Source organism: Tachyglossus aculeatus, chromosome X4 (assembly GCF_015852505.1).
Source record: "Tachyglossus aculeatus isolate mTacAcu1 chromosome X4, mTacAcu1.pri, whole genome shotgun sequence".
Classification (NCBI taxonomy): domain Eukaryota; kingdom Metazoa; phylum Chordata; class Mammalia; order Monotremata; family Tachyglossidae; genus Tachyglossus; species Tachyglossus aculeatus.
Genome location: NC_052098.1, coordinates 19749564 through 19762840, shown reverse-complemented (window position 1 = coordinate 19762840; position 13277 = coordinate 19749564). Strand labels below are relative to the sequence as shown.

The 13277-nt window shown below is 41.3% G+C and overlaps 1 protein-coding gene across 1 annotated transcript in view; it reads right to left on the bottom strand.

The window, feature by feature from the left end:
- KDM4C (lysine demethylase 4C) overlaps positions 1-13277 on the bottom strand; it is a 218231-nt gene that overhangs the window by 14839 nt on the left and 190115 nt on the right. The window contains 1 exon segment of the mRNA XM_038769518.1: positions 1962-2158. Coding sequence (XP_038625446.1) covers positions 1962-2158 — 197 coding nt within the window.

The following is a 13277-nucleotide window of genomic DNA, read 5'->3' as shown; positions in this document are numbered from 1 at the left end:
TCTTTTCTTGCTCTTGATAGTGTTTACAATTTATTAAATGATAGACCAACAATTGATTTAATACTTCCTGATCTTTTATCACAGATCTTTAGCCCAAGTTATTAAGCTATAAAACTAAAATAAATTCAAGTAGCTCATCAGTAGCCAAGATCCGAGTCCAGTAATTAAATTATTTAAAAAACAGGAGTAACTGAGTGGGAAAAAAAAAAATCAGTAGAAAATTGCAGTCACCCCGTTAACCCAAGTAATAATGGAGTGTAATCTATTATTGATATATAGTAGTAATAACACACAAGAGTATGGCTAGAAGTAAATTCACAGGTACAGCACTCCAAAGAAATAGGGTTGCTAGCTGTGATGCATTCTTTACGAAAGATAGTAAAGGACCTCTACAGAGATAGTTCCAAATAAAATTTAATGAGGTAAGTGTTAATGAGGGCAGATTTAATCCAGGGGTCCTGCCTCTTCTTCCGGCCTTGGCTACAGACGGGGGCACTGGCCCTGCAGTCCATGAATCCATCCATCAGTGGTACTGATTGAGAGTGTGCTGTGAGTACAGAACACTGTACTAAGCACTTGGGAGAGAATCAGTCCATGTTATTGAGTGTATACGGTGGGCTTAGGAAAGTATCAACCAGTGGTGTTTCCTGAGTGCTTATCAAGCGAAAACTGCTCACTCTCGGCTTCAAGGCTGTCCATCCCCTCGCCCCCTCCTACCTCATCTCCCTTCTCTCCTTCTCCAGCCCAGCCCGCACCCTCCACTCCTCTGCCACTAACCTCCTCACTGGGCCCCGTTCTCGCCTGTCCCGCCATCGACCCCCAGCCCACGTCCTCCCCCTGGCCTGGAATGCCCTCCCTCCGCACATCCGCCAAGCTATCTCTCTTCCTCCCTTCAAAGCCCTACTGAGAGCTCACCTCCTCCAGGAGGCCTTCCCAGACTGAGCCCCCTCCTTCCTCTCCCCCTCGTCCCCCTCCCCATCCCCCCGGCCTTACCTCCTTCCCCTCCCCACAGCACCTGTATATATGCATATATGTTTGTATGTATTTATTACTCTATTTATTTTATTTGTACATATTTATTCTATTTATTTTATCTTGTTAATATGTTTTGTTTTGTTGTCTGTTTCCCCCTTCTAGACTGTGAGTCCGCTGTTGGGTAGGGACCGTCTCTATATGTTGCCAACTTGTACTTTCCAGTGCTTAGTACAGTGCTCTGCACACAGTAAGCACTCAATAAATACGGTTGAATGAATGAATGAATTTAATCATGTGCAATAGGGAATCTGGAAAACAAAAATACTTCTCGTGAGGGTTAAATGAAATAGAAGATGCTCTTAAACAGATTTCTTTTGCCAATTCAAAGCAAGTTTCACTGTGAGAAAATTGCTACACATATCATAGTAAGCAGCCAGTTAAGGGAGTAACTTCTGAGTAGCCGTAGGTGAAATCCTACTAAAGATCCTTCAATTCAAGGCCTGAATTGGGAGGAATTGGGTGGAAGAGAAACCACCCAGAAGAGAGACTCTATACAACAAGCCACCCCCGTCCTAGAATGGTATGTTGGCCACAGAACAAAAAGAGTTACAGAAATTGATCCTCTGGTTGAAGGCAGAGTTGCACAGTCATGACTAGCAATATAGCAAGTATACACTAAGGACACACATAGGTAACCAAGTCCACAAACATGAAGAGTGAAAAATCAAATGTTGTGCTGCTAGTCTCTTCCAAGTGTCACCTCTGTGATTGCATAATTCTCAAACAAACCAAGTTTTATAGTGAAATGTACTTATTACAGTTGTAATGAATTAAGACTCTCGTGGCTCACATTCATATTTAGAAGTTCAAGTAAACATATAGAAGGTGAATGAAAAACTTAAATGAAAGAGACATTGAGAAAGGAATGCTAAGTGGACCATTTCATTTCCAGGAATGCAACTTAATAGGTAGGTGGAAGCAATTACCTTCTGGAATGTAATCTTTCTTTGGTTCTGTTTTTCTGCATCCAGATCTCTATTTCTGACATAGAGGTTGGAGTAGATTTAATGTGATCAATAGGGTAGAGATCCATGTTTTGCTTCCAAAGCTGATATCTGTTTGGCTGAAACCTCTTCACAAAGACATCCATTGCAATTTTGACCACATCTTTTCTGCAGGTGCACTAAAGGACAGAATGGACGTATCAGTACTGAAAGCAGTGTGGCCTAGTGGAAAGAGCACGGTCCTGGGAGTCAGACAATCTGGGTTCTAATCCCTGTTTTCCCAATTGTTCATTGTGTAACCCTGGGCAATTCATTTAACTTCTCTGTGCCTCAGTTTCCTCAATTGAAAAATGGGGATTAAATACCCATTCTCCCTCCTACTTAGCCTGTGAGCCCCATGTGGGACAAGGATTCTGTCCAAAGTGATTGACTATTATCTACCCCAGTTTCATTTTTTTTCCTTTTTTTTCTTTTACCCAAGTCACATGAGAAGCAGCATGGCTCAGTGGAAAGAGCACGGGCTTTGGAGTCAGAGGTCATGGGTTCAAATCCCAGCTCTGCCAATTGTCAGCTGTGTGACTTTGGACAAGTCACTTCACTTCTCTGTGCCTGTTCCCTCATCTGTAAAATGGGGATTAAGACTGTGAGCCCCCGTGGGACAACCTGATCACCTTGTAACCTCCCCAGCACTTAGAACAGTGCTTTGCACATAGTAAGCGCTTAATAAATGCCATCATTATTATTATTATCTTCATTATCAAATTATTTTTGCACCCATGAACTAATAATCAGCTCTCCCCCTCCTATCTTATCTCACTGATCTCCTACCACAACTCAGCTCATCTAGTGCCAACCTACTCACTGTACCTCTATCTTGTCTGTCCCACCATCGACCCCTTGCCCGCAACTTCCCTGTGGCCTGGAACTCCCTCCCACTTCATATCCAACAGACCATCGCTCTTCCCATCTTCAAAACTCTCCTAAAGCCACATCTCCTCCAACAGGCCTGACCTGACTATGCCTTCATTTCCTTCTTATCTACCCCAGGGCTTACAAGAGTGCTTGGCAAATAGTAAGCACTAAATAATAATAATGCTTTGAAGAATATCACTAGTACCATACAATTATAGCAGTAGAACTAATTATTATTCATTTCACCATTAACCATAATATTTTATATTTGCACTTTTCCAAGAACCAGTCTTCTATTGATTGGCACAAAAGATGCTAGGTGACACCTCATGCAATTCCCATTTACAAATGGAGACCATGTGATCCCAAAATGCTAAGTGTGTGGCACACCAAATTCTATAAAAGCAACTGACGTGTGGTTTGATATAGAATTTTGTGTGCCATGCACAAGTTTTAAAAGCTAATATTAAATTCTAAATTTCTAATTTCTTCTCTAATACGGAGAGCATACTCACCCGCTGCTGAGAATAAAACGTCATAGGACAAAAAACTGAGGATAAACATTATGAAATACTATGAAAAGAATAATAGATAACAGAATGAATATTATGACAAATACAAAATTTAATCACTTAAATACTACTAAAATGACATATTATGGCTATGGTTTCTTAAATATATCCTAGATTTTTGATAATGTAAAAGTATTCAGTAGGCTGCATGGGCGCAAAAGTTCCAAGTGATCTATTTATACTGAGATTTTTCTCCATAAAGTATCTGACACAAAACTGAAATGGAAAGCTCTACTCACATTGCTTATTCCTATATTTTTACAATATGCATTATCAACCGGAATTTTGAAATAAAAACAAAAATATTAACTTTCAGATGCGCTACACAGGAACACTAGTTTTCAGCTTGTCCACAGAACAGGTATTTGACAAGTTCAGAATAGGTTAGGGGCAGATATATAGAGCAGCAGCAAACAGTCATTGTTGCTAGAATCACAGAACATTATATACTTTCTGATAGACTGTAGGCAATACTACAATTACACTGCACTGAGGCAGGTTTCTTTGGCATAAGTCGTGGAAAGTATACAAGTACACTCGCTGACAGTAATAATAAACAAATAAAAGAAAATAGCAGCTGCCTGCTCTCCTTTGAGAAGTGTGTGTTCGTAGCTTCTCAAAGTTTAACACAAAATTATTCTAAATGTCAAAAGATTGAATGCCAAAATTTGGTGCTTTACAGACTTCTTGGAAGAACTGAGATCGACACATTTCAGAAAATCCTTCATCCTGTCCCCAAAAAAAGAAATTTTAGAGTATTGTCTATACTGGATTCAAGATAAGGGCAAATTTTTTTTTTCCATTCCTTTTAATCTGTCTCTTCGCTCACTTGCCTTTCACAGAATTGATGTTGGAAGAAAGCCATGGCAACAGCCAATTCATTATGTTCAATTGCTGGCCTAGATACTCGGGGATGGGAATTGGAGAATATGGGGTGTATTTTCGAACTGCCTTCAAGTCTGTGATTAAATCTGAGCACCTAGTTTTACATGTACAGTTTTTGCCTTGCACTTGGATTTGCACGCTTTATTCACCCTTCCCTCAGACCCACAGCACTTATGTACACATCCATAGTTCATTTATTCATATTAATGTCTGTCTCCCCCTCTAGACTGTAAGCTCACTGTGGGTAGGGAACAAGTCTACCAACTTTGTTATATCGTCCTCTCCCAAGTGCTTAATACAGTGTTCTGCACACAGTAAGCTCTCAATAAATATGACTGATTGGTACAGGTTGTTAATGTTTGATTTTGCAATCCCCCATATATTAACATGTGACAGTAACCTGAATTTAACAAGTTTGGTACATTGCAGCTACAAAACATCAATTTATACACTAACATATAAAGTGAATTAAATCTAATAGGGTGAAAAATGATGTTTTGTTTCCACTTTCATTACCTGGATCATCTCAAGGCAGAGTAAGTTTTCAGTATAATGCTGGGAAGTTTTAAAAATATCCATCATTAAAGTGAATTATCAGGCAGTTGTGGTTAAAATTACATAGAAACTCTTTCCTAAAAGGAGTACTAATCAACTAGAAAATTGCTTGGGGGTCGAGGCAGGGCTGGGGGTGGCGGTGGTTTGCAGAAGATGAACAAGGAACCTTTAAAAATAATAATTATTATTATAGCATTCGTTAAGTGCTTACTATGTGCCAAGCACTGTGCTAAGCACTGGGGTAGATACAAGGTAATCAGGTTGTACCATGTGGGGCTCACAGTCTTAATTCCCACTTTACAGATGAGGTAACTGAAGCACAGAGAAGGTAAGTGCCTTGCCCAAGGTCACACAATAGACAAGTGGAATCGGGTTTAGAACCCACGCCCTCTGACTCCCAAGCCCGTACTGGTTCCACTAAGCCACGCTTCTACATGACCACATATTCATTCATTCAATCGCATTTATTAAGCGCTTAGTACAGTGCTCTGCACATAGTAAGCGCTCAATAAATACGATTGATTGATTTATCAAGCGCTTACTGTGTGCAGAGCACTGTACTAAGCGCTTGGAAAGTACAATTCAGCAATAAAGACAGCCGACCCCCGCCCACACGGGGCTTACAGTCTAGAGGGGTCATGGTCATATGGTCCTCCTACTCTGGTCATATAGTCCTTCTACTCCTTGACCACAAATCAACATGAAGTGCCACCTTAAGATTGCAGATTACATTCCTTCTACAACCCCACTGACCTCCTAGCTGATTCCTCTGACTACCAGTATAAGTCTGAATGATTGATTCTGGATTTTTGGGCACAGTTAAAGACTTAGCCCAGTCCAACCTGAGGCCAGTGGCAGGAAGACACATTCCTCAGCATACAGAAGGGCCAGTTGGAGTGGAAACAGCTATTGCTGGGAAACGTGCTGCATATGAGAAAGACCTTCTACTGGAAGGTCAACTCAATACCAAGTTGTTTGAAATGTGCAGAAATAGTTTTAAGTGACTCTTAAAATTCTACTGCACAGCAGGGCTTCAAATCAGAACTCAGCTGAGTTCTAATGTTTCGGATTCTAACAAAGCTGGAGACCAAAACTTCTGTTCCAAACAGTTCTCACAACTCTAACATCTACAAATGTGTGAGGTTTGTTATTTATACTGTTATGTGGGCTAATGTGTTGTGTTTATACCATTCAGTCATCTTCATTTAAACTTTTAAATGGTTTTTTTTTCCATACTCTCCATCTCCAAAAGGCGCAGATTAATTTCTTCTGAATAAATTCAGACTTTGCCATGCCAGGATTCAGCTACCTTATAAAGTAAGGCAATTATAATGCAATTTAAGGTGTGGGACTAGAATCTCTATTGTCTTGACCTGTGGGAACTCAGTTCAAACATGTTCAGAAAACTCATGCAAAAAAAAAAAATGCAGTTCTGACAGTTTCCTTCAAGGGTCTTCAAAGGATTCTCTTTCAAATTATTTTTGGAATTTCTACTTTTCAACACCTAGCTTTTTGTCTGATAGAAAGGTCTAAGAAGTTCATATTTATAGATATTAAACAGCATGTCCTTCCCGTGCTTTGCACAACAGAGTATGGGAATTTGAATCAAATTGTTTAGTATCAGGAGAGGTTTGGAGAAAGCCACTAGACTCTGAATTTTGTTGCAGGCCATGCCTCATCTAAATAATACATTTATAAAGACTGAATCTTGCTTTTTTTGTCTATATTTTTGAACTAAAATATTGTTTCACAGACACCGACATTCAAGCTTTTTATGGTATTTATTAAGCACTTACTATGTGCCAAGCACTGTTCTAAACACTGATAATAATAATTAGGGCATTTGTTAAGCATTTCCAATGTGCTAAGCACTGTTCTAAGCTCTGGGGTAGATACAGGGTGATCAGGTTGTCCCACGTGGGGCTCACACTTTTAATCCCCATTTTACCGATGAGGTAACTGAGGCACAGAGAAGTTAAGTGACTTGCCTAAGGTCACACAGCAGACAAGTGGCAAGGCAGTATTAGAACACACATCCTCTGACTCCCAAGCCCATGCTCTTTCCACTAAGACACACTGCTTTTCTAGAAAGAGAGGAACTGACAATAGTTAAAGCTTTATTTTCCAACATGTTTGGGGAATGTGAGGTGCCGGTTAAATAAATATGCAAGTTAACTAAATGTAAGTGCTGCCCAGCTGGGATGTTGCATAATAATCACAAAGAGCATTTGAATAAAGTTCCTTGGGAAGTTCCAGAAAGATCTGAATGGATGGGAGAAGCCAGTTCGCTTATCACATTAGCAGGACACCAAGCCTGCTAAGCTCAGAGGTCTATGCATAAAAAGCACTCAAGTCCCTCTTAATCACAGAAACTTATTTGAGAAGTAGCCATCACAGTGACTTCTAGTCATGTCTACTTCCAGCTATTACAGTAGAACTGTTTGCTGACCCAATTAGGAGATGACCAGCTGCTGAAAATTACATCAGCAGAACAGCAAACCAGAATGCACTAAACTTGAATTTGGAGAAAAGGTTGTGTATTGATAGACAATAGGCTAAAGCCAGTTTGCAATATCAGGTTGCAGAGATTTCATGCCTACCCACCAGGGAGGACTCAATACCCTAACTCCTCCTCAAAGGAATTAGTTGACCAAGTTTACCTTCATAAGGGTCAAAATCTAGAGTCTTGTGATTAGTAATATACCAATAACAAAGCTTTTACTGTGCATAATGCTTATCCTCTCCCCTTCAATGTTTTTGTTAAATAAGACCTCCAGATCATTTGAATCAATCATACTTCTGACAATGTATATACAATAGGCACTGGCAAATCTTACTGAGGATCACAATTTAACAACACTACAAAGGCTAGGCAAAGTAGAAGCACTTAATTCCTGTTATTCTCCATTGGGCAGAGAGAACAAAAGCAAACAATATTAAGAACACCCTTTCTGTTTGCTGATCCAAAACAAATATAATCAAAGGAGTAGGCAGTGTTCCATATAAGTAGTCCTGTACCAACTTCCAATCTCATTAGGAATCAGAGACGTTTGATGAATTAAGGCAGCTGCATAAAATTGGGGTCACTGGAAGAAAAGAATCCTTGATATTGTCTTCAGTTCCAAGTCCTTGCTCTCAATCTCACTCTCAAAGCCATCCCAAAGGTTGTGACCTTACATATGATATCATAATGCTGTTTAGATCTCCCCAAGATTATCTTATAATTCCTGGCCTATTAACAAAGCTTACAAGTCCCAATCTTGCTTGTTAGTTTTAGGCATCTGGGCCTGGCTGAATTTTGTACATTCTTGCTTACCGACACAATAATAGAATTCATATCTGCCTTCAATTGCAAAGGCTATCTGGTAAACTAATCATATGGATGGGAAATATAGAAAAGTAGGGGCTTTGGAGTCATGTTTGATGGAGTTGAAAGAGCCTGAGGAGAAGCTGGGTCTAGAGAGGAGGTCAGGTGTCTGAGGTGGAAAGAAATCGACATAATTGACTGTAAGCAGAAGGGGAAAGCAGTAGGAGCAGAGTTGCAAAATAGGAAAGTAAACTTTGGGTAGTAAAACCAAGTTTGTGAAAAAAGCAAGGCTTGGTCCAAAAATGTTCCGGAAGGCAGAAGTTACAAGAGAAACTGCTGTGATGGAAAAAAGGGCTAACTTGAGTACTAGAAGAAAGTGGTGTCACCTGTGGAATAGAAGGAACTGTTAAAAAAAAATGCCATGACCTCCATAATCTCCTTCTTACCAAATCCAATGACCTCTACTCCATCCTAATCCTCCTCAACCTCTCAGCTGCCTTCAACATCATGGGCACTCTCACCCCTTCTCCTGGAGATATTATCTAACCTTGGCTTCACTGACATTGTCCTCTCCTGGCTCTCCTCCTCTCACTCTAGCTGCTCCTACTCAGTCTCAGTTCTGGGGCCTCTTCTATTTTCCACCTAACTCCACTGCCTTGGGAAACTCATTTACTCCCTTGGCTTCAACTATCAAAGTTCAACTTCAATTAACAAAAACTCCTCACCATTGGATTTAAAGCTGTCCCTTTAAACCCTGCCCCCTCCTACTTCGCCTCCCTTCTCTCCTTCTACAAATCAGCCCTCACACTTGGCTCCTCTAGCGTTAACCTTCTCACTGTGCCTCGATCTCACCTGTCTCACCCCCAACCCCTGGCCCACATCCTGCCTCTGGTCTGAAACGCCTTCCCTCCTCGGATAGATTCATTCATTCATTTAATCATATTCATTGAGTGTTTACCGTGTACAAAGCACTGTACTAAGCACTTGGGAGAGTATGAATCCAACAGAGAATTACCTCTCCCCCCACCCTCAAAGCCTTACTGAAGGCACATCTCCTCCATGAGGCCTTCCCAGACTAAGCCCCACTTTCCCTCATCTCCCACTCCCTTCTGTGTCACCCTGACTTGCTCCCTTTGCTCTTCCCCTCACCCTCCCAGCCCCACAGCACTAATGTATATATCTGTAATTTTATTTATCTGGATTGGTGTCTGTCTCCCCAGTTCTAGACTGTGAGCTCACTGTGGGCAGGGAATGTCACTGTTTATTGTTGCATTGTACTTTCCCTAGTGATTAATACAGTGCTCTGCACACAGTAAGCGCTTAATACAATTGAATGAACAAATGAATGAACCATGAGGATGATTTCCCAATCCATATCTCTAGTCCTGAATCTTTCTCTCCTGTCTCATATTTCCTCTTGCCTTCAGAACATCTCTACTTGAATGTCCTGCCAACACCTCAAACTTAACATGTCATCATCATCATCAATCATATTTATTGAGTGCTTACTGTGTGCAGAGCACTGTACTAAGCGCTTGGGAAGTACAAGTTGGCAACATATAGAGACAGTCCCTACCCAACAGTGGGCTCACAGTCTAAAAGAGTGGGCTCACAGTCTAAAAGACTGTCCAAAACAGAACTCCTCATCTTCCCCTACAAACCCTGTCCCATCCATGACTTCCCCATCACTGTAAACAACACCACCACCTTCCCTGTCTCACAAGCCTATAACCTTGGCATTATTCTCAACTCATCTCTCCCATTCAACCCACATATTCAATCTGTCACCGAATTCAGTTGGTTCTTCACAGCATCGCTAAAATATGCCCTTTCCTCTCCAAACTGCTGCCATGCTAATCCAAGCGCTTATCCTATCCCACCTTGATTACTGCATCAACCTCTTTGCTGATTTCCCTGCCTCCTGTCTCTCCCCCTTCCATTCCGTATCTCATTCTGCTGGCTGGATCATTTTTCTAAAAAATGTTCAGTCCATGTTTCCCCATTCCTCAAAACCCTCCAATGGTTGCCCACTCTCCTCTGTATCAAACAGAAATTTCTTATCACTGGCTTTAATGATAATAATAATAATAATAATAATAATGGCATTTGTTAAGCACTTACTATGTGCAAAGCACTGTTCTAAGCACTGGGGAGGTTACAAGGTGATCAGGTTGTCCCACGGGGGGTTCACAATCTTAATCCCCATTTTCCAGATGAGGTAAATGAGGCACAGAGAAGTTAAGTGACTTGCCCAAAGTCACACAGCCGACAAGTGGCAGAGCCAGGATTAGAACCCATGACCTCTGACTCCCAAGCCCATGCTCTTTCCACTAAGCCATGCTGCTTCCCCCAAAATAATAATAATGACATTTGTTAAGCGCTTACTATGTGCCAAGCACTGTTCTAAGCACTGGGGGAAATACAAGGTAATCAGGTTGTCCCACATGGGGTTCATAGTCTTAATCCCCATTTTACAAATGAGGTATCTGAGGCCAGAGAAGTTAAGTGACTTGCCCAAGGTCACACAGCAGACAAATGGCAGAGCCGGGATTAGAACCCATGACCTCTGACTCCCAAGCCTGGGCTCTTTCCACTGAGCCACGCTGCTTGCCCTCTCCTACCTCACCTTGCAGACTTCCTATTATAACCCAGCATGTTCACTTTGCTCTTCTAACATGAACATACTCACTGTTAGTCAATCTTGTCGCTGACCATTGCCCATGTCCTCTGGCCTGGAACTTCCTCCCCACCTTCAAAATCTTAGTAAAGTCTCATCTCCCCCAACAAACCCTGTCCGACTAAACCCTCATTTCCTCTACTCCCTCTCTCTTCTGCGTCACCCTTGCACTTGGATTTGTACCCACCCTCAATGCCACAACACTTACGTACACAACTACAATTTATTTTAATGTCTTTCTCCTTCTCTACACCGTAAGCACCTTGTGGGCAGGGGATGTGTCTACCAATGCTGTTAAACTGTACTCTCCCAAGCGTTTAGGATAGTTCTCTGCATACAGTCAGTGCTCAATAACTATGACCCATTAATTTAATAGAGGAAGAAAATGATCAGTATTAGGAACAAAAACTTCAGAAGCAGCTGGAAATTGTGAACCATCACCACCACCTGGTCAGATAAATGTAGGAGTGCTGGATATGTAGGAGGAATCGAGTGAACAATGCTTAAGTAAACAGTGATCACAAACAGAAAGTCAGAAAAGGGAGGAGGAAGAGTCAGAGTGAATACTATGTCAACTGAAGAGTAAAAGGAACATAATCAAATTTGTAATAAAATACCTAAAAGGGCTACTTTGGAGACGCTGCATGGTCTAGTAGAAAGAGCAAGGGCCTGGACATCCGGGGACCTGGGCTCTAATCCTGGCTCCACCACTTGCCAGCTGTGTGACCTTGGGCAAGTCACAACTTCTCTGTGGCTCTGTTGTCTCATCTGTTAAATGGGGACCAATAACCCACCATCATGTTGGTTGGATGTTTGTGTATACCATCTATACCTAAGTTCATACAGGTTCAGACATTCCTCCTAAAGCATGGTAGTTGCAGTCCTGCAAACCCCCAAGTATTGTGTGGTCCTATCTCTTGCTTCAGTGATAAATACAAGATTAGTGGAAAGATTGCTGGAAACAACTGAGATAGAACGTAAATTCTATCATACCAGGTGAAGCTCAAGAAGGCTGTGGAAAACAAGCTAAGCTTGCAGTGAACTACTGTACTTCATTTGTTTCTTGGTCATTTCTCTAACACTTATCAGTGACCATTAGTACTTCCTGGGAAACTAATTTGCACTGCTTAAAATCAGTGTGCAGTAAACAATGAATTTTAAGTAGTCGTAACTGATTCAATCAATACTATTGTATTTGCTCACATAATTACCTCCTGTTTTGGCATAACTTTTGCAACCCAAATGTAGGGGAAGGGCTATCACAAGGGTTCATATAAGGATTAAATCTAGCAGTATGGGGAGCAAGATAAAAAAAAGGAGGTGGAGGGAAAGTAGAGAGAAGAAAAAGAAAGGTTAGATTGTGTCTTGGGCCTACTGCACTCTCTAAATTCCACATACAATAGACACTCAATTAATACATCTGCCCTTTCTTTTCTTCCTACCCCTGCTGTGTGACCTGGGGTGAGATACTTAACTTCTCTGTGCCTCAGTTTTCTCATCTATGAAAGAGGGATCTGATACCTGTTCTCCCTAATAGACTGTGAATACCATTTGGGACAGGAATTATGTCCAACCTGATACCTATCTATGGCAACACTTAAAAAATATCACAATGATTATTTAATCATTCTTTCAAACGTATTTATTGAGCACTTACTGTGTGCACAGCGCTGTACTAAGCACTTGGGAGAGTACAATACAACAATAAACAGACACTCCCTGCCCACAAGAAGCTTTTGTTCTAGAAGGGGGGTGGGGGGGGGGAGACAGATGTCAATCCAAACAAATTACAGATAAGTACATAAGTGCTGTGGGGCTGGGAGGGGGGGAGAACAACAGGAGCAAGTCAGGGCAACTCAGAAGGGAGTGAGGGAAGAGGAAAGGAGGGGCTTAGTCCCGGAAGGCCTCTTGGAAGAGATGTCCCTTCAATAGGACTTTGAAGGGGGGTGGGGGAGGAAGAGTCATTGTCTGTTGGATTTGAGGACAGGGGACGTTCCAGGTCAGTCAATGGCATTTATTGGGTGTTTACTATGTGCAGAACACTGCACTAAACACTTGAGAGAGTACAAGAGAGTTGGCAGACACATTCCCTGATTATTATTATATATGAACAAAAAGCAGTTATCTTTTAGGGGAACCAAAGAAAATTGACACAGCTTTCCAGTAAGATGCAAATATCGTATTTTTAAAGTACACCATGGACTTTTTGAACTTGAAACTCAGTAACAGTGAAAAGTTTAACAGCACCATGTCAGAAACAATGCACAATATATACTGGATAAACTCCGTCTCCTGATACTAGAACGTGAAAAACAAGCTGCATTCTGATTAAAGTTAACTAGACAAAAAGTGCCTTCAGGAAGAGAAGTATAATTTACATCAAGGCTTTC